Genomic DNA, 25,825 nt, shown 5'->3' with positions numbered 1-25,825 from the left:
TAGGACTGGAACCTTCTCCCAGTTCGATCATTGAGTGTATACCACTCGGGCCCACCACCTCTTTGACTCGCAGGAAGCCAGACTTCGGCATGAAAGAAAGGCATGTTAATGTAGCTGTGGCCAGGATCTGCGGATTCCCTACCAGTGGTGTCATTGGCCCAGGAATTGTCACCACCCTTCCACCCCGGGTCAAGCATCTCCCAGCCCGCAGTAGGTTCTGCATAAGAGGAGATACGCCAGTCTCCCTCCAGACCGTCCCATCTGATACCCAAAAAGCGCCCCTAAGGTCGAACCGGTTCTGGTCACTCTCCAGAGCCACCCACGACTTAGCGGATGCATGGTGGAAAATGTCCAGAATGCAGCTGCTAACTACCACCCTGTGATATAGTGCTATGTTTGGTAGGCCCGCCCCTCCCTCATCTTTGGGTCGAGTCAGAGTCTTATAAGCTAGTCTGGGGACAGAACCATTCCAGACAAATCTTATTATTGATCTTCCGAAAGTGAGTGAAGAAATGTCTGGGCAGGTCCCAGGGTAAGGTCTGGAAGGTGTATAACATTCTAGGCAGGATGTTCATTTTCAAGGAGTTGATCCTGCCAAACCAAGACAGGTGAATCTTGGACCACTGCTCCAGCTCCAAGTCCAGGGCAGCCAAGAAGGGTCTGTAATTTAGTTCATAAATCTGGGAAGGGTCCGAAGGAATTTGGACTCCCAGGTATTTTAGAGCTTTCTCTCTCCACTGGAAGGGGAAGGTTTCCCTCAACTGTCTGGCTTCCGAGGAGGTTAAAGTAACATTGAGAATTTCCGATTTTTGTGAGTTCATCTTGAAGTTGCTTAATTTCCCATAACTGGCCAGTTCTAGCAGTACTCCCGGAAAACCAACCCAAGGATTTCAGATATAGATCACCAAATATAGAAATCTTATGTTCCTTATCCCCACATCTCACTCCCCATATGTTGGGGTTCCCTCTCAAGGCGTTTGCCAAGGGTTCCATTGCTAGGATATACAGCAACAGAGAGAGAGGACACCCCTGCCTGGTGCCATTTTTGATCCTGAAGGGCTCCGACAAAAGGCCATTTACCCTGATCCAAGCCGAAGGTGAACTATATAATGCCATGATCCAGGAAAGAACTCTAGGACCCAGACCCACCTCCCTAAGCGTTGCCTCTAGGAAGCTCCAGCTCACTGTGTCAAATGTTTTTTTTCTGCATCCACCGCCAATAGGCATACGGGGGAGCTGGAGATGCGAGCTTTGTTTATTAGGGATAATGTTTTAATTGTGTTGTCGCGAGCTTCTCTGCCCGGGAAAAAACCCAACTTGATCATCGTGGATGAGTTGTGGAATGAGGGAGTTAAGTCTGTTGGCTATCATTTTGGAGAATATTTTGAGATCGCTGTTGATGAGGGAGATGGGTCTGTAACTGTTGCAGGATAAGGGGTCCTTTCCTGGCTTCAAGATCACTACGATGTGGGCCTGAAGAGCATGGGGAGGGAAGGGGGAGCCCCCGGAGATTGCATTGAATACCTCCAACATAAGCGTGGCTACGTGTTTGAAACAAAGCTTATAGAATCTAGGGGTAAACCCATCCGGCCCCGGGCTCCTCCCGACCTTCAAATCCTCCAAGACCTGAGACATTTCTGTAGGCGTTAGATCACTCTCCAAAGCCTCCGCCTCACTTGGTTGGAGGGTTTTAGTGAGATGTTGTTGTAAGTATCGAGATATAGTGTTGATCGTGGTATTTTCTCCTGACTTCCCAGAGCAAGGTATGTTATAGAGTTTAGCGTAATAGGCTCTGAAGGCCTCTAGGATCTGCTCAGGGGCATGAGCTACCAATTCGGACTGGGTATGGATGGAAAGGATATTGGATTGGGCCATACGAGGGGGGAGAGCCACCTCCCACTCTTATTACCATATTTGTAATAACCTGTCCGAAGTCTATCTCTGAGATGTAGGTTTTTTTTATCTAGAATGGAAAGAATCTCATGTCTGATTTTGGAAATTTCAGCCTGCAAGACAACTGAGCTTTTCTTTTTGTTTGCGGTTTCGCAAGTTTCCAAGGACTGTAGCAACTGCGCCAATTTTAGGAATCTTTCTTTTTTAATTCTCGAGCCATGGGAGATAAAGGCCCCTCTTAAGACGCACTTCAAAGTTTCCCACTTGATCGGAGCTGGAGTAGGATCCGACTCATGAGTCTCCTTAAATGTATCGATCACTTTGGAGATATCTGCCATACAGGCTTGGTCTTTTAAAAGGTTGTCATTCAGCTTCCAATTATACCCCCCTGGGGTCCGTCCCCTGGGCCTCAGTTCTCCGTATACAGGAGCACGGTCAGACCACAGAAAGTTACCCAGGGAGCATTTCGGGTCACCCTCTAAGAGCTTCTGCGAGACAAAAATATAATCGATTCTGCTGTATGTGTTATGGACAGCGAGAAACAGCTATAATCCCTCATGGAGGGGTGCAAGATTCTCCACAGGTCAACTAGATGGAGACCCACCATTAGTTTCTTGAGTTTTCGTATAGCTGAGAAGGATACGGAAGAGCGGCCTGAGGTGTCCAAGAGTGGGTCCATGACCATTTTGAAGTCTCCCCCCACGATCAGAGTTGAGTCCGCGGCGAACTCCGACAGTCTCTGGAGAGCTCTGGAACCAAAAGAGACCTGATCCTGGTTGGGAAAATAAAGGTTAGCCAGGGTATAAACAACCTCATGTAACTTTAATCTGCGAAAGATATATCTACCCCCTCATCTCTTTCGATCGCCAGAACTGTTGGGTTAAAAGATCTGTGCAAAGCAATGGATACCCCGCACACTTTGCGAGTAGGATGAGGGGCATAATGCCAGTATGGGTAGTATCTGTTTTGGCAACTAGGGGTTCCAGTAAGCGTAAAGTGAGTTTCTTGAAAAAGAACCATCTGAACTTGTTTCTTGTGGAGACTATATAGGATCTGGTTCCTTTTCTTTGGGATGTCAAGGCCCCTAGCGTTATAAGAGCTTACTGCAATTGATGCCATATTATTTTGTGACTGGAATAGGTGTCTCTGGTCTTAAGGTGGCTCCAGAAAGACCCGTTGGGAGAGAGGGAGGGTGGAAGGGGAGGAGGGGTGGGGGTAAGCTTGACAGACCAACCAATACAGTCAGGTGTAAAAGAAAAAAGGGAAATGGAAAGACATGGAAATAAAAGAAAAAAAAAAAGAAAACAGAGAAAGAACCGTGCTAACACGAACTAGGGTAGTTGACGACAGATGTCAGAGCAACATCCAGTGTTGCTGACCTAGGGCGGACGTGATTGAGGCTAGGATAAGGAGGGTCGCGCTCCCCCTACACCCTAACTGGAGCTAAGTCACCCCTCGGGGTGTCCAGCTATGGTAAGGGCTTCTGTGGGCTGAAATAAAAGAGAAAGATAAAAGGGAAAAAGATGTTATAGATGATAGGACTCCAAGTATTCCTGCCACCTCTCCTCCCCCCAGGTCCACAGCTCTCTCCCATCCACTGGAAAACATCCAGTGGGTCGGGGACAGGTCCACAGAGCCCAAGCAAGACACCCTGATCAGAATCATGAAACATATAAGATCAATAACGTCCCAAGAAAACGGTAGGGCAGTCAGATGCTGTCGGGGAGTAGCTGGAAATAAGGAAGAATGAGTCATGGTTGCACATGCGCACAGATAGGAAATAACGGCGGAGAACGTCTTCAGGTCTTGGGGTCCTCCCGATGGGGCCTTCCCCCCTGGCGTTGGCGTTTGCTTGCAGGGCCAGCAGGGTGCCACCCAGCTCCAGGGGAAGTTGGGGCTGGGGCCGCCACCCGAGGCCACTCTGGTAAGGAGATCAAGGAGATCACCTGAAGGGCCGGGGTGCCGTGAATATCCTCCTGAGGCAGCGGGCAAGCTGACTTGTCAGGGCCCGGGAGCCGGGTAGCCGAGGCTCCGCCCCCCTCCACCGGCAGCGGTGCCATCTTGGGTTCTGTGGAGGGACTTTTCTTCTTGGCTTGGGGCCCGAAATAAGTATCCATGGGACCTGAATCGCCGCGATACGGGGTCCCCTGCGCTCTGGTTCTTCTGCTGCGTCCCATGTGCAACGTTGGAGCCTCTGGAAGCCTTAAATGCAGGTTAGAAGCTGGGGTCTGGTGGGAGCTTCTATACACTGCGTCCTATCTGCTCATGTTCCAAGCCACACCCCCCAGATTTTTATTTTTAACTTCTGCCTTTCCCGTCCATCTGCAATGTCAATTGTGGACAGGCCAAGGGTTGGAAGCTGTCCTTGTGGAATCCGCAGGAAAGTGGAGCATACTGCGATTTTTCATCTGCATGCTCCATTCATATGCATGAAGAATCACTTTTGCATTGCATGCTATGGGCGGTATTTGCTGTGGAAATTCCGCAATTCAAATCCAACGTGTGCATTTACAAAAAAATAAGCAGAATGCACTATTTTCAACATAAAATGGGGGTTGTCCAACAACTCAAGAATCCCTAAACTTATAAACTGTGTAATATAATTAAGGCTTCTTTTACACGGGGACCTACGCACACAAAACTCACAGCTATTAAAACCAACGGTTTCCTATAGGAATGTTCAGATGTTTTTTTGCGCATCTAAAATTCCTTCATCTGAACGTTCCCATAAGAAACCATTGGTCCTAATAGCCACATGTTTTTTACACACGTAATTATTGCGCGCTTAGCACCCCGTGGGAAAGAGGCCTTAGGTTTTATTCAGAAACAATGCATTAATTTCAATGCATTCATTCAGATGGCCCAGCGTATTTGCGCGGGTAAATAGCTGCATGTATACGCTCCTGTGAATAAAGCCTCAAGGTGTTTTCCTGCAACAATATTAGAAAACCAGAGGCTCCAAATAGCTAAATAATAGACTGCTGTGCTCACAGCTTAACCCCTTAAGGACCATAGTGTTTCAGTCCTAAAGGAGAAGACACATTTTGGTGGTGGTTTTACTATCCTATTTTTTTTTCTTCAGCTACCAAAATTTTTTTTTCCCGTGACACATGAAGCTATTTTTAATATCTTTTTTTCACTGACTTTTTTTTCCCATTTTTAAGTTTTATTGGGGGCAAAAAGCTAAAAAAAATATTCTTTTCAAAGTTATAGTTGTTTATTTTTAAAATTAGTACATTTATGGTGTATTCAGACGAGCGTGTGTGTACAAAGGTGCGCACAAAAACACGCGCCTATTAGAACCATTGGTTCCCTATGCTGTGTTCACATGTCTGTGTTTTACAGGCGTGCAAATGCATAGACCTGAAAACATAGGACAAGTGTGCACCATAGGTCCGTGATGCGTGTCAATATTCCCCACGGGGAGACCCCTTGTCGCTGAACACTGACAGCACTGTCACAGTGTTCAATGACAAGGGGACTCCCTGCGGGGAGTGAAGAATTCCCTGAGTGAGACAGTGACTGGCAAAGTCGTTGAGGGCAGATATGTGTCTCCTAGTATGATCTCCTATGTGGCTTTAGGGAGCACTTGGACAGATACGTGTCACCGAGCAGCCTGGGCTCGGTGGAGGAAGCCAGCATTTGTGTGTCAGTAACACTAAGTTACTGACACGTTGTAGTTAATGTATTGGCTCCAAGCTGCATAGTCCGGGCTGGCTTTTCCTGTAGTGGACAAAGTGAAGGGTGGGATGGCCACTGCCACGTACCAGGTGAGGCTGGTATCAGGCCTTATAAAACCTGGGCCTGCAGGTCTGGGAGAGAGTGTGGTGAGACCTCTGCAGGTCTGAGGAAACGACTGGCTGTGCACAGAAAGCTGTTTTTTTTTGCAGTGAGTAGTCAGCACCGATCTATGTATAGTAGGTGCTCAGACGAGCAGGTGTTAATTTATGTTGGCCTGGAGTTAAGGCCTGTTTTGCTTTATTTTGCTGAAATAAACCCAGGCAAAGCCTGGACTATGAACTTTACTCCTTGTGTCACTGTCTCTGGCTGTTGATGCCCAGGCTGCTTCCTTATCCTGACGCTAATCCCTCACACCTGCCACAGCTGTCACAGCTGTGACAGCTATGGCAGAGGATCGCAAAGCTCTCCCATTAATTTCAATGGGGCCACCACTGTCAGCAGCCCTATTAAAAGCCATAGGATGTCGGTACCCCTGCAGTGATTTTCAGGGAAGGGCTTTAAATATAAGCCCTTCCCTGAAAATCATTCCTATGTGGTGTAAAAAATAAAAAATATATATATATAGTCACCTCTCCACCGCTGCCGGGGCTCAGGCACATCTAGCAGCTTGGGTCCTGTCACTGTAATGAAGTTCTTTCAGCAGACGGGGATTTAAAATCCCCGCCTGCTGAAAGGGCTGCGTCTGATTGGCTAAGCGCTCAACCATTTATTGAATGACAACTAAGCGCTGCCTGTGATTGTTCACAGCGCTCAGCTAATCACAGGCATCGCTCGGACATTCATTGAATGAATGGCTGAGCGCTGCCTGTGATTGGCTGAGCATCGGCAGTAACATGATCACTAGATCGAATAATGGAAGTGACACTTCCACTTTCTCTCTGCACTATATAACGCTCATTGAGCTCATTGAACTATGTAGCCTGTAAAGGAGAAGGGAGAAGTGGTTAAAAACTGCTTCTACCTTCTTCTCCGGGTCCTTGGATGTAACTACATTGCAGGAGCAGGAGTTTTCATGCCACACCATACTTTTGCTATCAGCCATAAATTTACCTTGCTCTGTAAAGGGTTAAAATGCCCACTCCATGTGTTATCAGCTCTCCACATGGTTGTATTCTTCAGTACATGATAATGTCCCGGCTTTCTGACATGTGACTTCCCAACAATTAATCACTGGCCTGTACCCATTTGACGTTACTGCTATGGTTAGATACTGGCTACGGGGTCCCATGATTTAAAAATGGAATGAAGTTGCAGAACTGAATTAAATAATAGGCTACTGGAAACATACAACGCAGGGCATTGCAAGCTCACATAGTACGTGAACATAGTAGCATTCATTAGTCATATCTTTGGATTACTTACGTATTGGAGCTGGGGTCGGCTTCATTGGCTGAAGGCCTGCAAATCCTGAAATACAATACATGCAGTTGATTATCCATTGCTGCCATGTTACAGCCTCAACAATCCAATGTACCAATCCTGTGACACTTCTAGACATTCAGAGAGCAGGTATAGTATAGTGCATTGCAGGGGCGTAGCTAAAGGCTCATGGCCTGGGTGCAAAAGTTTATCTTGGAGCCCCCCAACTTCTCTTAACCCCTTAACGCAGAGGTGTAACTTGAAGCTCCTGGGCCCCAATTCTCTCTTATTGAATGGATGTGTATTCTGCAAGCGTAAACGGCGATGCAAAATTAAATTCCACACTGCTTGTCAATTTCCATACAGGTTTTGTCGGGGTTATTTCCGTAGCTTGTGGATGAGATTTTCAAAATTTCATCCACTTTGCTGCTGCTGTAAATGCTGTGGATTTTCCATCTGGAGGGTCCGCAGCAGATCCACCCTGTATGGGTCCAGCCTCACAGTATTATTCTCTATTAAAGTGGCGGATTTCTAAAATTTTGTTTGGTCATTGAAGTACAAGCAGGCTTGATCTACAAGGGGTTAATGAATGTAGCTATTGTATGTACGCATATAGCTTCAACTGTATGATCCTGCTCATAATCATATTCCCCCACTCACCCACCAGCTGAATTAGGTCGACTGCACACGAACAGGTCGGGACCCTGTGCCGAGCCAGCGTCCGTGTGTACCTGTATTTATTTGTATTGCGGATGGTCTGGATGGCTCACCATTGGACATGCGCAGTACAGGTTTTTTTTTTTTTAAAGCAGTACTTTTCCTGCGCCATCACTAGGTGATGACGTGGAATCCGGAATTGCAGAAGGGTCGCGGGTCATACGGCCTCCATTGACTTTAATAGCAGCCGTCCGCACAGATTATGCACAAAAACAGAACATACTGCAATTTTTTTTTCTGCAAGTGGAAATCTCAGTCACTTTCTGCTCGTTCTATTCTTGCTACTGGTTCCGATATGCTGCGGATCATCCGTGCGGTTAACGATCACAGATTCCGCAATCCAAATCCAGTAGTGTTTAGCCAGATTTAGGTTCCTTTCACATCTGCGGTGGGGATTCCATTTTCCTGCTCCATTTGGGGAGTAGGAAATGGGAATCCCCTGATCAAACGGGTCCGCCTTATGATGGAACAGCGCAGAACGGACCCCATTAGCTATTATGGGGTCTGTTCAGTTTCTACTCGGCTGCCCTGCATTTTACCAGAAGAGAAAGTGCTGCTTGAAACGCTATTTCTTCTGGTATTTTGGTCTAGATTCGCGATGTAACCTCAGACCGGAGCCGTGAACACAGATGTGAAGGCAGACTCAGCTGTGCTAAAGGATAGATTGCTTACATATTACAGTATATATTGCTATAAACTGTTTAGACAGAGGCGAGATATGATGAGTAAAGTACATATATGCTATATACTACGGAGGCAACAAATACCTGAGGACAGCGTATATTGCATTTCACCCGAAATACCTGTTCTGGCAGTTTTCTATAGCAAGGGAGATTGGATAATGAATATGATCTGCATCTACTAGTTACTTTCACATCCAATATCCCCTCCTGTCCAGATAATCCAATTATACAAGATTTCCTGTTGTTCAGACTGTTTAATGCATTTGTTCGATGAGGTACAAATGACCTGATATCACAGACCCCACAAATGTAGTGATTACATAAAATCAAATGTTCACCTTTTTATTTTTAATGTATCCTCTAAATAGATCCAAAACGCTGTATAGATTAATTTCATGATATATCTTTAGGGTCTGAGTCGCATTTTCCTAAAATACAGCTTCAAAGCCCCCGCGTCTCTACATAGAGCTGTTAAATCTCTGTCTGCCATTAGCCACCACTAGGGGCAGAGCAGAAGTTTACTGAAAATGGCTGTTTAAACCAAATTTAATCTAAGGGCTCTTTTACACGACCGTATGTGTTTTTACGATTGCCCGTACGCGCTGTATAATCGCATGAATGAAGAATAGCCATGATTAAGTCCAGATCTTTAGCCACGTATTCATTCACCTGGGCGGCTGCGGCGTATCGGCAAAAAAATACGCTGCAGCGTGGAAATTCCTCAGTCAGCAGAAATCCCCATAATAACCATTATTGCTTAAATAGAGCAGCCGCCTTCTTTTTCCTGCATTGGACGCTGCTAAACTGCCTCCCCCTCCCTTGTCTTTCAGCTCCCATGGAAGTCTATGGGAGCTTCCAGCATATCTCGGCCAAAGATAGAGCAAGACCTATCTTTTGACGCAGGGTATAAAATGGGCAACAGAAAAGGATGTGCTATTTTTCCCGACGCAATTTTTTTTACGCAGCTAAAAATCGGCCATCTGAATAAATACACTGGAATCCAATGCTTCAGATGGTCGCAATTTTTGCCCTATTTTTGGACGCAGCTAAATAGCTGCATATATGTGGTTGTGAGAATAAGCCCTAACACAGTGCTGCTCTTTCATATGCATTTCTAGTGCACCCAAAAAATTGGGCCGGATCTATTTTTGTGCACACCACAAAGCTCCCAATAGAAGTCTATGGTAGGTGCACAAGTGCACGCACAATCTATATGCACAGATGCGCAATAGTGCAATTCCTTGAAAAAGAACATATTTGGAACTCAATTGGTTAAATAGCCATTTAAATCGTCTTTGTCTCCTGCACGCATGCCCTGTGTGCACAAAAACTACTTTAAAGCAGGGGTTCCCAACTCCAGTCCTTAGGGACCCCCAACAGGTCATGTTTTCAGGATATCCTATGGTAAGAACACCTGTGGCAATGTCTGAGGCACCGACAATAATTATATTGAGCACTGAAGTTGGGGACCTCTGCTTTAAAGTACGCTGATACGCACGCAAAAAAAGGTTACATACATAGCGCAAATATATTGCACTGAGGTATGCGTAAAAATGCATATGCCTGTGTGTAGGAGCTCTAGGGGCTATTTAAGTATTCGTAGAGTCCGACAAAGACTGTACAGCAGAACACAGAACGTGTAGGACTCCTTTAATACACAACCTAACAGACTCCGTGCACTGCTCTGCAGACTTTGTGAAAATTGATCAGTTTATGCCCTGTACAGGGACTTATACAAGATGCACAACCCCTCCCGGAATACGCAGTCAAGGGGGCCCAACTTCTCACCACCATTCTCGAACCCAGCTCTCCTGGCAATCAACTGATTTTGCTGGTGAAGCCAGCTACATATTTCACCTGCAGTGGAACAATTCACATGAATGGCTGTCTTGTAATACTAAATTGGCTGAATATTCACCAGAATGGAAGCTAATCTTCCTGATCATCTCTCTTTTTTGGGTCATGGAGGGGGTTGCGAGCAGTGGACCCCGCTCTATGATGTTCATATGAACAGGGGATTGTGCTCTTGGCACAACCTCTTTCGTACAAGATAGTATATTTCACAATGGATCCAGTTTCAATGTTCCCTTCCACATACTTTATGAATGGATTGAAACTACTAGTATCCTTAGCCGAAAGTAACAATATCTCACCACCATCACTGAAATCTAAGGGCCTTTTAACATGGGACGAGCTGTCAGACGCAGATGCCCAACAGGTCATCCCAGCGATAGTCGTTCCTGCACTTTTACACAGTGAATTGAGGTGGCAGATCGTTCTGGCCCGCCCGCCTCCATTCACAGTGAACAGACAGTCGTTCATAAATGAATCACTGCCTATTTACATGGGCCGATCCATCGTTCAGTTTTATGCATGCAGGAACTGAACGACAAACTAGAAGCGAACCAATTCTCGTTCGCCGTTGAGTGGGGGCATACATTTACATTGAACGATAATTGTTCAGATTCCCATGGGATGCTGAAATGTGAACTATGAATCGGCAGAGCCATACGCATGGAGACTGTATAGCAGTGAACTCCCTACTACAGGGCTACACGACGTCTGTGCAGCCCTACAGGCTCCATCGGGGGCATTTGTGCCAAGCTATTCTGCTCTTATAGCATTGCCCCTGGGGGTGTAACAACTGCACCTATGGCATCCTATAAAACATACCACAGCTTTTTTTTGTAAAGAATCCAACAGAAAAAAACTTCCAAGAAATTGGAGGCATTTGAAGGTACGGTAGAGGTAACTTATACCTCAATGGGAGCCTTTGCATTGTACAAAGTGGAGCCATAATATGGCCATGTACATGAGTCCTAAAGCAAAGTTGCTCTGTATGACTAAATACAGCAATGGTGCAAATATTTAAAAAATAATTGTCCTGAAAAATGTGCATTTCACTCCTTCTACATTTTACTTACATGGAGTTAGTAGTCACTGATATATCCACTACATTTTGAGGATGCTTCACATGAATAGCTTTAACTAGTAATTAGACTTTATACACAAATATCTGTGGATTAGTCTGTGCCATTATAAGATAAAACACGTATTGAAATAATGAACTACACTTACCACCATGACTCCAAGAACAGAATATCCATATCCAAAGCCATAGCTGTGCTCTTCCTTCAGCAAATAGGACCATATTTGCAGGTGAATACAGCTTCCTAGTTAGCCCAGTTTATATTGTCTGGGACTTGGCTGTGTCCCAGGCAGTGTATATTGATGGCACATCCCATTCTTCCAAGGTTTCAAGATATCCAATACATTATTTCCTTTAACCCTTCAGTATCTACGAAAATAGAAGTAAGAGTGATTGTTTACAGCACTGAAGCTGTGCATGATTATCTATCTATCTATCTCATATCTATCTATCTCATATCTATCTATCTATCTATCTAATATCTATCTATCTATCTATCTCATATCTATCTATCTATCTCATATCTATCTATCTATCTCATATCTATCTATCTGTGTATCTATCTATCTATCTCCTATCTACCTATCTATCTATCTATCTATCTATCTATCTATCTATCTATCTCATATCTATCTCATATCTATCTCATATCTATCTATCTATCTATCTATCTATCTATCTATCTATCTATCTATCTATCTATCTATCTATCTATCTCATATCTATCTATCTCATATCTATCTCATATCTATCTATCTATCTCATATCTATCTATCTATCTATCTATCTATCTATCTATCTCATATCTATCTTTCTATCTATCTATCTCATATCTATCTATCTATCTATCTATCTATCTATCTATCTATCTCATATCTATCTATCTCATATCTATCTATCTTTCTATCTATCTATCTCATATCTATCTATCTATCTCATATCTATCTATCTCATAACTATCTATCTATCTATCTATCTATCTATCTATCTATCTATCTATCTATCTATCTATCTATCTATCTATCTCATATCTATCTCATATCTATCTCATACATATCCATCTCATATCTATCTATCTATCTATCTGTCTATCTTTCTGAGAAACCTCGTCCACATGGCTGGCTAATCCCGAGATTAGCGGCCGCGGGCGGTTTTGCCGCGGGCGGATCTGCTGCGGCAGAACCGCGGCAAATCCGCCCTGTGTGAATGCAGCCTTACTTTCGTTTTTTTTTTTATTTATGTAATGGCCGCGCTCTCCTCTATGGGAGAGCCGGCCGCAACGGAAAAGCAAGCGGCCGGGCCGCTTCAAAGCCGGCGCGGCTTAAACCGCGGCGGTTCTCCCGGTGGAAATCTCGCGGTTTTTGTTGCGGCCAAACCGTGAGATTTCCGAGAGGAATATGCCCCGTGTGAACCCTGCCTAACAAGAGGCATAGAATTCAAACATATATCTACAGTTATGGTCCATGCAGGGGCGTAACTGTAGCGGGTGCAGGAGATGCAGTTCCACCTGGGCTCAGGAGCCTTAGGGGGTCCATAAGATGACTTTTCTACACATACGGAGCTTAGTACTATGGATAAAAGCATTATATTTGGGGGCCCTGTTTCAGATTTTTAATGGGGGCCAAGAAGCTTCAAGTTACACCTCTGGGTCCATGCACATGGTGAGATTACAGTTTCGTGTTGTATGCATCTTTGCACTGCTGTGGGCCCATATTATACCTTCACACTTAACTGAAATAGACTCTTGCCCATCACCTAAAAGAAATGTTTGCCCATTCCTAGCCACAGCACCGAGTCTATTAAATATTGGTGGCTTTCTTGTATTAAAGCTTGCTTCAGGTCCCACCACAACATTTCTATTGGACTAATAAGTCTTGATTTACTCCAAACAATTATTCTGAAATGTGACATTTGGTCTATTTTTTTGACAAATTAACATATATTGTAGTTTGTAATTTTTTGGTAGAGTTTTTTAGAACCATCTAGAATGCATAACTTTGCAAAGATGCATTGCTGGCTGCTGCTACAGCACCTACATCACCTACTAATCTCCAGACCAGATGCCAAAATTAATTGAAACTCCAAATTAGACCTCTAAATTAATTCAGACCCACAACCAGATTCTAAAATAATTTCACACAACGACAAGACCCAAAAATTTGTTTTGATCTTGTCAGACCCTTAAATTATTTCAGACCTCATAGAATGGTAGAGTTGGAAGGGACCTCCGGGGTCCTCTGGTCCAACCCCCTGCTCAATGCAGGATTCACTAAATCATGCCAGACGGATGCCTGTCCAGCCTTTGTTTGAAGGTTTCCATTGAAGAAGAACTCACCACCTCCCATGGCAACCTGTTCCATTCATTGATTACCCTCACTGTCAAACTAGCCCCTAAAACAAAATAAAAAAAAAAATCAGACCCCAGACCGGACCCTTATGTACCTCCTGCTTCTAGGCAGAAGGAAGATTCAAAACAGCATCTTTTTAGCTGTTTGCTAGAGGAGCTCACAACTAGTAATCAGAGGTCTGGCTTACTCCTCTATCCATCCATGGCTCACTTCTCTGCATATGACTGCCATCCCGGCAATGACAGTGTCACTGCTTGCCCTACGTGAACTGTGCAGCATTGTGTGGCATCGCCTTATTTAGGCACTTAGATGTTGCAGCGCTGCATGCTGTGCTATGGTCTCAGTGTGCACCTGCTTTAAGCCCTTGCCATCAAAACCATGTGAGCAGGGCCTCATTAGTAGTTACTTTGTAGAAAGAAATGGCCCCATTACATTGCAGAGAAATTACTTTCTTCAGAGTAAGTACCATTGAGGCACCAAATTTCTAAAGCCAAAAAGAAGCGGACAGCAGCCGCAGGCCAGTTTATTTTTTAAGCTTTTGGCTGCGCCTCCTGAGAGTACAAGCAATACTGCCCCGATGGTGGCCCTGCTTGTGTATGTCTTGTATATACCGGCTTTAGTTGATGTCCCATATATGTCCCTGATATGGTTCCTCTAATGGAGCTTATATTTCCCATTTTGCCTCTGGATTTGCAGAGAGAACGTGAAGTCTGATCACACTCCACTTGCTTTGCTGTTAGACTTACCTAAGGGCAACAAGTGATAGATCAGCGACATACTGCAAAAGCTCTGTCTCCTACCGGTATTCACACTGCAGACTCTCAGTGTATCCTATGTGATGCAGCTTCATGCTTCCTGCTTGTGATAAGTTTCTCCATGTTAGCTCTTACAAGCAGGAGGCAGAGTAGAGCAGTGTGAAGCCGCATCTCATAGAATGCACTGACAGCTCTCCACATACAGGTCATATATAGTTACTGTGAGTCCGGGGAGCTTTATAGCTCAGCACATACAGACATGCGGACAATTTTGCATATTGCATAAAGTAAAATGCAATAAATGTTTGTTATCCTTAGGAGGCTTATACTTCTTTGTATCTTTAGACCTTATGCCTGTAGCCATATTATGACTCAGTTCTACCTTCAAGTTGTAGACCCATATTATGACCCATATAAACTTTAACTTTTTTATGAAAATGCGTATATTTATCAGAAATGTCAACCTGGGAGAGCATTTTACAAGGTGATACTCAAAGGTGGGGGTGAGTATATTGGTCTCAGGGGAGCACTATTACTACTGGAGCCGCTGTGGGATGGTACTATTACTACTGGAGCCGCTGTGGGATGTTACTATTACTACTAGGGCCACTATGGGATGCCACTATTACTACTGGGGCCACTGTGGGATGTTACTATTACTACAGGGGCCACTGTGGGATGTCACTATTACTACTGGGGCCACTGTGGGATGTTACTATTACTACAGGGGCCACTGTGGGATGCCACTATTACTACTGGAGCCGCTGTTGGATGTCACTATTACTACTGGGGCCACTATGGAATGCCACTATTACTACTGGAGCCGCTGTGGAATGGCACTATTACTACTAGGGCCGCTGTGGGATGTTACTATTACTACTGGGGCCACTATGGGATGCCACTATTACTACTGGAGCCGTTGTTGGATGTCACTATTACTACTGGGGCCACTGTGGGATGTTACTATTACTACAGGGGCCACTGTGGGATGTCACTATTACTACTGGGGCCACTGTGGGATGTTACTATTACTACAGGGGCCACTGTGGGATGCCACTATTACTACTGGAGCCGCTGTTGGATGTCACTATTACTACTGGGGCCACTATGGAATGCCACTATTACTACTGGAGCCGCTGTGGAATGGCACTATTACTACTAGGGCCGCTGTGGGATGTTACTATTACTACTGGGGCCACTATGGGATGCCACTATTACTACTGGAGCCGTTGTTAGATGTCACTATTACTACTGGGGCCACTGTGGGATGTTACAATTACTACTGGGGCACTATGGAATGCCGCTATTACTACTGGAGCCGCTGTGGGATGTCACTATTACTACTGGAGCCTCTGTTGGATGACACTATTACTACTGGGGCCACTGTGGGATGTTACTATTACTACTGGGGCCACTAAGGGATGAAACTATTACTACTGGAACCGCTGTGGGATATCACTATTACTACTGGGGGCTGCTGTTGGATGTCACTATTACTACTGGGGCCACTGTGGGTTGCCACTATTACTACTGGGGCCACTGTGGGATGCCGCTATTATTACTGGGGCCACTGTGGGATATCACTATTACTGCTGTGAGCTGCTGTAGGATGTCACTATTACTACTGGGGGTCGCTGTGGCATGTCACTATTACCACTGGGGCCACTGTGGGATGTCACTATTACTATTGGGAGCCACTGTGGGATGTCACAATTACCACTGGGGGCCGCTGTGGGATGTCCCTATTACCACTGGGGCCACTATGGGATGTCACTATTACTACTGGCGCCACAGCGGGATGTCACTATTACTACTGAGGATACTGTGGGATGTCAATAATACCACTAGGGCCACTGTGGGATATCACTATTACTACTGGGGGCCACTGTGGGATGTCACTATTACCACTGGGGCCACTATGGGATGTCACTATTACTACTGGGGGCCACTGTGGGATGTCACTATTACCACTTCGGCCGCTGTGGGATGTCACTATTACCACTGGGGCCACTGTGGGATATCACTATTACTATTGGGGGCCACTGTAGGATGTTACTATTACCACTAGGGCCACTGTGGGATGTCACTATTACTACTGGGGCCACTGTGGGATGTTACTATTACTACTGGGGCCACTATGGAATGCCACTATTACTACTGGAGCCGCTGTGGGATGGCTCTATTACTACTAGGGCCGCTGTGGGATGTTACTATTACTACTGGGGCCACTATGGGATGCCATTATTACTACTGGGGCCACTGTGGGATGTTACTATTACTACTGGGGCCACTATGGGATGCCACTATTACTACTGGAGCCGCTGTGGAATGGCAGTATTACTACTAGGGCCGCTGTGGGATGTTACTATTACTACTGGGGCCACTATGGGATGCCACTATTACTACTGGAGCCGTTGTTGGATGTCACTATTACTACTGGGGCCACTATGGGATGAAACTATTACTACTGGAGCCGCTGTGGGATATCACTATTACTACTGGGGGCTGCTGTTGGATGTCACTATTACTACTGGGGCCACTGTGGGTTGCCACTATTACTACTGGGGCCACTGTGGGATGCCGCTATTATTACTGGGGCCACTGTGGGATGTTACTATTACTACTGGGGCCACTATGGAATGCCACTATTACTACTGGAGCCGCTGTGGGATGTCACTATTACTACTGGAGCCGCTGTTGGATGTCACTATTACTACTGGGGCCACTGTGGGATGTTACTATTACTACTGGGGCCACTATGGGATGAAACTATTACTACTGGAGCCGCTGTGGGATATCACTATTACTACTGGGGGCTGCTGTTGGATGTCACTATTACTACTGGGGCCACTGTGGGTTGCCACTATTACTACTGGGGCCACTGTGGGATGCCGCTATTATTACTGGGGACACTGTGGGATATCACTATTACTGCTGTGAGCTGCTGTAGGATGTCACTATTACTACTGGGGGTCGCTGTGGGATGTCACTATTACTACAGGGGGCCTCTGTGGGATGTCACTCTTACTATTGGGGCCACGGTGGCATGTCACTATTACCACTGGGGCCACTGTGGGATGTCACTATTACTATTGGGAGCCACTGTGGGATGTCATTATTACCACTGGGGGCCGCTGTGGGATGTCCCTATTACCATTGGGCCACTGTGGGATGTCACTATTACTACGGGGGCCGATTTTGGATGTCACTATTACTACTGGGGCCACTGTGGGATATCACTATTACTACTGTGAGCTGCTGTGGGATGTCACTATTACTTCTGGGGGTCGCTGTGGGATGTCACTATTACTACAGGGGGCCTCTGTGAGATGTCACTATTACTACTGGCACCACAGCGGGATGTCACTATTACTACTGGGGGCCGCTGTTGGATGTCACTATTACTACTGGGGCCACTGTGGGATATGACTATTACTACTGTGAGCTGCTGTGGGATGTCACTATTTCTTCTGGGGGTCGCTGTGGGATGTCACTATTACTACAGGGGGCCTCTGTGGGATGTCACTATTACTACTGCGGCCACTGTGGGATGTTACTATTACTACTGGGGCCACTATGGGATGCCACTATTACTACTGGGGCCACTGTGGGATGTTACTATTACTACAGGGGCCACTGTGGGATGTCACTATTACTACTGGGGCCACTGTGGGATGTTACTATTACTACTGTGAGCTGCTGTGGGATGTCACTATTTCTTCTGGGGGTCGCTGTGGGATGTCACTATTACTACAGGGGGCCTCTGTGGGATGTCACTATTACTACTGCGGCCACTGTGGGATGTTACTATTACTACTGGGGCCACTATGGGATGCCACTATTACTACTGGGGCCACTGTGGGATGTTACTATTACTACAGGGGCCACTGTGGGTTGCCACTATTACTACTGGGGCCACTGTGGGATGCCGCTATTATTACTGGGGCCACTGTGGGATATCACTATTACTGCTGTGAGCTGCTGTAGGATGTCACTATTACTACTGGGGGTCGCTGTGGGATGTCACTATTACCACTGGGGACACTATGGGATGTCACTATTACTACTGGCGCCACAGCGGGATGTCACTATTACTACTGAGGATACTGTGGGATGTCAATAATACCACTAGGGACACTGTGGGATGTTACTATTACTACAGGGGCCACTGTGGGATGCCACTATTACTACTGGAGCCGCTGTTGGATGTCACTATTACTACTGGGGCCACTATGGAATGCCACTATTACTACTGGAGCCGCTGTGGAATGGCACTATTACTACTAGGGCCGCTGTGGGATGTTACTATTACTACTGGGGCCACTATGGGATGCCACTATTACTACTGGAGCCGTTGTTGGATGTCACTATTACTTCTGGGGCCACTGTGGGATGTTACAATTACTACTGGGCCACTATGGAATGCTACTATTACTACTGGAGCCGCTGTGGGATGTCACTATTACTACTGGAGCCGCTGTTGGATGACACTATTACTACTGGGGCCACAGTGGCATGTCACTATTACTACTGGTGCCACAGCGGGATGTCACTATTACTAGTGTAGGCCACTGTGGGATGTCACTATTACTACTAAGATACTGTGGGATGTCACTATTACCACTAGGGCCACTGTGGGATATCCCTATTACTACTGGGGGCCACTGTGGGATGTCACTATTACCACTGGGGGCCGCTGTGGGATGTCACTATTACCACTGGGGCCACTGTGGAATATCACTATTACTATTGGGGGCCACTGTAGGATGTTGCTATTACCACTGGGGGCCACTTTGGGATGTTACTATTACCACTTTGGCTGCTGTGGGATGTCACTATTACTACTGTCTATTCACTGTTTTGGACTCATAACTTTTAATATTATTGCTAAAAATTTATTTTACAAATACTCACAAACAAGTACCTCATACTGATGAGCTATTAAAATCTTAGAGTACTTCCCACTTATATAGTGGGCGATAAAGTCAGGATCTAAGTATATAGTTGTGCTTGGTATCACTGTACCAAAAATAATTGTTTTTTTATATATAGCCACCCCCCTGAGGCTACGGGAGGCATTAATCAGATCACTCCCCAAAAGATGAAGAGGAGGAAATAGTACTCTTGACAGTAAATCGGTCCTGGTACGACGCATTTCGCTCAACAAGGAGCTCTTCAGGGACCCCGATATACCTCAATATAATATGCATTGGTGACTTTCCAAAACCCATTGCATATCAGCAATACAATAATTGGTTAAGAAAAGCTCCCTTGCAGATTTAATGGTGAGGGTGGAATAGTGGATAATCCACCAAATAATAAGGGGATATCGTATTATCTTATTCTTGCTAAGGTAAATAATAGCAAGAATTATGATGTGGAGTAAAAACGTATCTTATTGTCACCCTCAATAATCTGCTAGGAGCCCTTCTGGGGCCGCTATGGAATGTCCCTATTACCACTGGGGGCCGATGTGGGGTGTCATTATTACCGCTGGGGCGGCTTTGGAGTGTTGCGGTTACCGCTTGGGCTGCTCTGGGGAGGTGGTCACTATTACCGCTGGGGCTGCTCTGGGGGGGGGGTCACTATTAATGCTGGTGCCGCTCTGGGGTGTCAGTTTTACCACTGGGGACCCTATGGGGTGTCACTACCGTGTTTCGCCGAAAATAGGTCCTACCCCGATAGTACGACCTATCAGGTTTTCGGAGGAGGCTTGAAATATAAGGCCTCCCCCGAAAATAGGACCTATCTCGGGTGCCCCGCAAAAAAAATACTCACATGGACCACGGCTTCCCGATGGTGTCGGCGGTGGTGGTGGCAGCGGCGGCAGTGTCAGTGGGAGCAGCGGCGGCGCTGTCCGGCATCTTCCTCTATCTCCCAGCTACCTTCTGCTAGCGACAGGACTTTGAATACCCCGCCTCCAGCAAAGTGAATGGCTGTGATTGGCTTATCGAGCGCCGGCTGTGATTGGCTGCCAGTGCTCGATCAGCCAATCACAGCGCTCGCTTTGCTGGAGGTGGGGTATGCAAAGCCCCGTCACCAGCAGAAGGCATCTGTGAGACGAGGGGGCAAAAGACAGAGAATGAAAGAACACAAAAGAGGAAGAGAAAGGATGCAAAAGAGGGAGAGGGAAGAGAGAACACAAAAAAGGTGAGAGAACACAAGTGAGAAAGAGAACAATAAAGAGGGAGAGAGAGAGAAAAACACAAAAAATTTAGATATATTGAGACTGGTAGTTTTGCAAGCTAGAATGCAGACCTTACATGTAAACATAATACATAATACTGATGTGACACAGTTAGAGATAGAATACAGAAGGACATTGAATGACTCACAGGTGACATCCTCTGGATTAATTATTTTTCTTCTCCATTTGCTCCAGACCTTCATGACTCCAGATATTTCTTGCCTTTGCTCAGTATATGGCTCAGACATCTTGGGTCCCTATGAAAATAGTAGCACCACATACTGTGTTACCTGAAAATAGTGCTACTTACATATACAATTAGAATACGCATTATGCCCCACAAATAAATTAGAATACACTGTGCCTCAGCAATTTATTTATTTTTCTTCTATATCTGGGCCTACAACTCCATGAAAGCTTATTCAAGCTACAATTTGTCTTTACATACTTTGTTCATTCTGTCACTACCCACGATCCTCCTCTCAGTGCTCCCTGTACAATAAAAGTTCCCACAGTGAGCCTACCACAAAATAGTAATGCCCCTTTGTGACCTCTACTGCAATTATTTCGCTTCATTGTAGCACCCACAGATTTTATTTCCCACTCTTTGTGGACCCCGCATTTATAAATTCCACTTCTGGTACCAGCAGTCCTAAGTTCCACCTCTTTTTGGTCCCTAAGGTTCTCCCCGTTGCCCCCTCAATTATTAGCCCCTTTACTGGTTTAACACTGTAATATAAGAAAAATGACAACAATCACCTCTTTCTCTTTCCCTGGCCACTCCAAACCACATCCCACCAAACTTAGCTAGCTTCCTGGGTGCTGACCACATTAACACTGTCGCCAAGTCAGTGACTGACCACAGCCGTCACATGCTCAGATCATGTGACTGTGCATCCAGAATGTGACCAGAGACCAGTGGGACAGCAACTGAAAGGGACAGGGAGAGAAAGAGAACACCAAAGAGCTGCAGCAGACGCATCAGCTCTTAAAGTGGCAGGGGTTGTTCCAGAGTGGCAGTGCAGCAGGCCAGATTTTCATTCTGAGGATCGGCCAGAGGGTCAAGTGACCCGACACTGACAGGGCCCTGATGACCTGGGGGCCAAAGATGATGATAGTGCCATGTAACGTGAAAGGAGACTCCATTTCCACAGAGGGTTGGTTACAGAAAGTTGCTTACAGTGCTATGGACCTGGGATAAGGAGCAAGCTGCTAGACATATAACACTGGTCTCCGACCTTCCAGTGTGTGCACTGTAGTGGGACAATGACAAATGAATGTAGACTGGGGAGTATCTCTTTTTTTTAAAGGAAGTCAATGTCAGACAACTATATAGGTATTGAATATAGTAGTATATGTCTGGGGTAGTGAGAGATTATGATATGGACAGTTTGAGTGGCTGCCAGAGATCCAATGACTGCCAAAATTGCACAAAGATCATGGCAAAAACCACAACAAAAGGGTTTGTGTAATGATCTGTGGCACAAAATTTTGATGCACAATGTGTAAAGTCCCCTGGTTCAAGCACCAAGTCATGATTGACTCCTAGGGTAGTTTGCTATAGCCTTCCCCAGGCACCTTTTATCCCCCAGCAAGCTGGGTACTCATTTTACCGACCTCAGAAGAATGGAGGGCTGAGTCAACCTTGAGCCAGCTACCTGAACCAAGCGTGAGGAGTTGTGACAAAAAGCTGAATAAAATTGTACAGTGATCTTTGGCACAAATGTGTGCAGGACCTGCAGATGGACCTGTGCAGATAGGGCCACATGACCATATGTGCTCAGATCCTGAAGCCAGAGGGTAAAGCTAAAAAAAACATTTCTCCATGCTTGTAAGGGTTTTTTCCAAATGGAACAAATGGTCTACCAAACTTTTCCCAGTGAGGAATCTTTGGTTTTATTATTATTAAAAATTATATAAAAAGTAAGCGTGTCAGGTGAATACATATACATTAAAGGTACATAAAAACCATTGTAATGCGTTGCGGTGCATGAAATGCGTCTTTCTCAAGCATACTAGTGGGACATAGTACACATAACCAGAGGGTAGTAAGAAGATTGCACAGCGTAGGGGATTATGAGCTGCTGAGTAAGTGTATGGTGTCTGGAGTCTGTATTTAGGTGTCTGACCTGAGGTGTGTATTAGTTTAGGACGTTTGGTATTTGGGCTGAATTTACAGGCTGTATTTTAGGGGTCTATATTTGCTTGGGGGTGGTGTGGTCTAAGTACTGTAAGTATTGTAATAGTAAGGAGATCAGAGGTCTGTACTTGTTTAGAGGGTTTTGTCAGGGTTCTGTATTTATTTACGCTGCTATAGAGGCTGGAAATGACTGGAGCAGTAAGGGGTCTAAGATGTCTCAGAAGAATACTCTGCAGTTATTAGGAGAAGTAATCATGGTGATCTGAGCCAGATAAAGAAAAATAAAATAAACTACTCCAGTTCCAAATGACATCATCTGTGAGTCCCCGGATTTATGGAAAATTTCTCATCTTTCTTGATATGTCTGTTAAAGTAAATACTTCCAAAGAAAGTTGCCGTGTAGCCCATTCCTCTTGCCAAGAGGATGTGTCCCTACACAGCCTGCTACTGTTAGTGATGACTGAACACTGTCAGTTTGAAGGGCCACAGTCTTTTGAAAGGGGGAATGCTAACAGTTAGTTGTTAACACTAGCACAGAAAGAGGCTGTTGACTATTGATAGTAGGGGCAAGTTCTGTTAACAGCCCAGTGCCTGTGGTCTACTTAGTCCACCACTGGTCTATGCATGTGTTGGGCAGCACACTTCAAACATTCAAATATCTGTACAGTAGTACTCAGTACAGTACTACTGCAGGGCCAGATTATAAAGAGAACACATAGGACATGGGCCTTTGGGCCTTCACTATCAATCCTGCATGATGCTCATTCAGTGATCCTGTCCAGCTAAGAAGTGTCCACCTCTCTTATATGTGGCTGAGATAGCGGTCAAGTGTAGTCCAAGTCCTAGAGGATTGATGGAGGACCAACCAAATTTTTTGCCAGGGACCACCAAGTTTGTCTCTATTCGAGTACACCTGAGAAAATTGTCTCAAAGGCTTATCATACATGTTCGTACACAGGAAATGAATTACACATGTATGCAACTGTATATGCATGCACTTATACTGTATACCTCTGGGATATGTATTCGGCTGTTGAACGTAACGTGAACCAAACCATACTTGCTAAATACGCATCCTTTCATCAACAATATAATGTTGTATTGTACCCAATGTTTTTAATAATCCATGTACCTTACAGCAGTGTTCCTTTTATTGAGGGCATCAGTTATAAGGGAAGAAGGAAATCCAAGAAGGAAGAAGTTGCAAATTGTTTGGTTATACTAAGAATATTAATAATAACTCAAGAACAGCTCAAACTATGAAGAAACATTGTTTGCACATTCTCCACCCTTTGTAGCCCTGTAGAAAATGCCAGGAACATCAGCTCAATATTTCCTGCATGATGTATCAAGCTCAGTGTCAAGGGCTTAAATTCTAAATTATCCCAATCCAACGCAAGAAGGAAAAGGCATATTATAATATAGTATTTGTCATTGTACGTAAGCCTGTATGGAGAATGACAACGTGCTCATCAGAAATATATTGTATGTAGAGATGAGCGAGCATGCTTGGTTAGGGTAATTTCTCGAGCGAGCATCGGCATTTTCGAGTAACTGCCTGCTCGTCCTAAAAGATTCAGGGGTAGAGCAAAGGGAAAACGGGGGAGAGATCCCCCACCACCACCACCACCACCCACTATTCACCCCCGCTGCCCCCTGAATCTTTTCGGACGTACAGGCAGTTACTCGAAAATGCCGATGCTCGGTCAAGTAATTTCCCTAACCGAGCATGCTCGCTCAGCTCTAATTGTATGTAAAAGCTATAAATAAAACAAGCTTTAAAGGGGTTGTCCCGCGAAAGCAAGTGGGGTTAAACACTTCTGTATGGCCATATAAATGCACTTTGTAATATACATCGTGCATTAAATATTGGCCATACAGAAGTTATATACTTACCCCAACGCCCCCCCCCCCCCCCTGGTGTTGGCGTCCCCGTCTCCATGGCGCTGACCGAAGCCTTCTTCTGCCTGGATTAGACGCGCTTGCGCAGTCTGCCTCTTCTGTCCCGCTGAAGGGGCCACTCCGGCGTGCTCGCGCCGCACAGGTCTTCTGCGCATGCACAAACCAGCTGTGCGGTGCGAGCACGCCGGAGCGGCCCCTTCAGCGGGATAGAAGAGGCAGACTGCGCAAGCGCGTCTAATCCAGGCAGAAGAAGGCTTCGGTCAGCGCCATGGAGACGGGGACGCCAACACCGGAGGGGGTAAGTATATAACTTCTGTATGGCCAATATTTAATGCACGATGTATATTACAAAGTGCATTAATATGGCCATACAGAAGTGTTTAACCCCACTTGCTTTCGCGGGACAACCCCTTTAAGTCCCTCTATTCGTAAAGGCAGACTGTACTGCAGCTATATACCATCTGCATGCTGCATGAAGAACTCTATTTGCCATCATTGTGATTCTGCCATTCTGTTGTTTTGTGAAATATTGCAGTAATATGCTAATGGTAAAGCCCAGTGTTTTCCTGGTAACACTTCCTGTTACATAATCAGGGCATTGTGAGCCACACCTCTGGTCCATGCAAAATGTGCTTTCTTATATCCGGAGACCTGACAGTCATATTTACAGCAAGATTTATTCAATTTAACTCCTTAGTAGCGAAGCCTGTTTGCACCTTAAGGACCAACTAATTTTTCCGTTTTTTTATCGTCACATTCCAGGGGCCATAACGTTTTAATTTTTCTGTCCACATAGCCATATGAGGGATTGTTTTCGCGGGACAAGTTGTATTTTTTAATGGCATCATATTTGGATACATATAATGTATTGTATCACTTTTAGTTTTTTTAGGCGGATTTGGAGAAAAAATTAGTTTTTTGAAGCTCATTTTTACAGCGTTCAGTCTGCAAAATAAATAATGTGATAACATTATTTTCTGGGTTGGCACGATCTAGGTGATACCAAGTTTATACAGTTTTTTATGTTTTGCTATTTTTGTATGCAAAGAACACTTTTTTACAAAAAAAGATTTGCTTTTGTGTCGCCGCATTCCAAGAGTCATTTTTATTTTCCCATTGATGGAGCTTTATGAGGGCTTGTTTTTTGCAGGATAAACTCTAGTCTTTATTT

At 45.2% G+C, this 25,825-nt stretch overlaps 1 protein-coding gene across 1 annotated transcript in view; it reads right to left on the bottom strand.

Moving 5' to 3' along the window:
- LOC136582197 (mucin-5AC-like) overlaps positions 1 to 11,534 on the bottom strand; it is a 130,873-nt gene extending 119,339 nt beyond the window's left edge. Inside the window, exons 1-2 of the mRNA XM_066583047.1 lie at positions 11,472 to 11,534; positions 6,997 to 7,041 (exon numbers count right to left, since the gene is read on the bottom strand). Coding sequence (XP_066439144.1) covers positions 6,997 to 7,021 — 25 coding nt within the window. The 5' untranslated portion in view covers positions 7,022 to 7,041; positions 11,472 to 11,534. The remainder of the gene's footprint in view (positions 1 to 6,996; positions 7,042 to 11,471) is intronic.
- Positions 11,535 to 25,825: the final 14,291 nt, after the last annotated feature.

This window comes from Eleutherodactylus coqui, chromosome 11 (genome assembly GCF_035609145.1).
Source record: "Eleutherodactylus coqui strain aEleCoq1 chromosome 11, aEleCoq1.hap1, whole genome shotgun sequence".
In the NCBI taxonomy this organism is placed as follows: domain Eukaryota; kingdom Metazoa; phylum Chordata; class Amphibia; order Anura; family Eleutherodactylidae; genus Eleutherodactylus; species Eleutherodactylus coqui.
The sequence above is the reverse complement of the archived record's forward strand: the minus strand, read 5'-3'. Positions and strand labels throughout refer to the sequence as shown.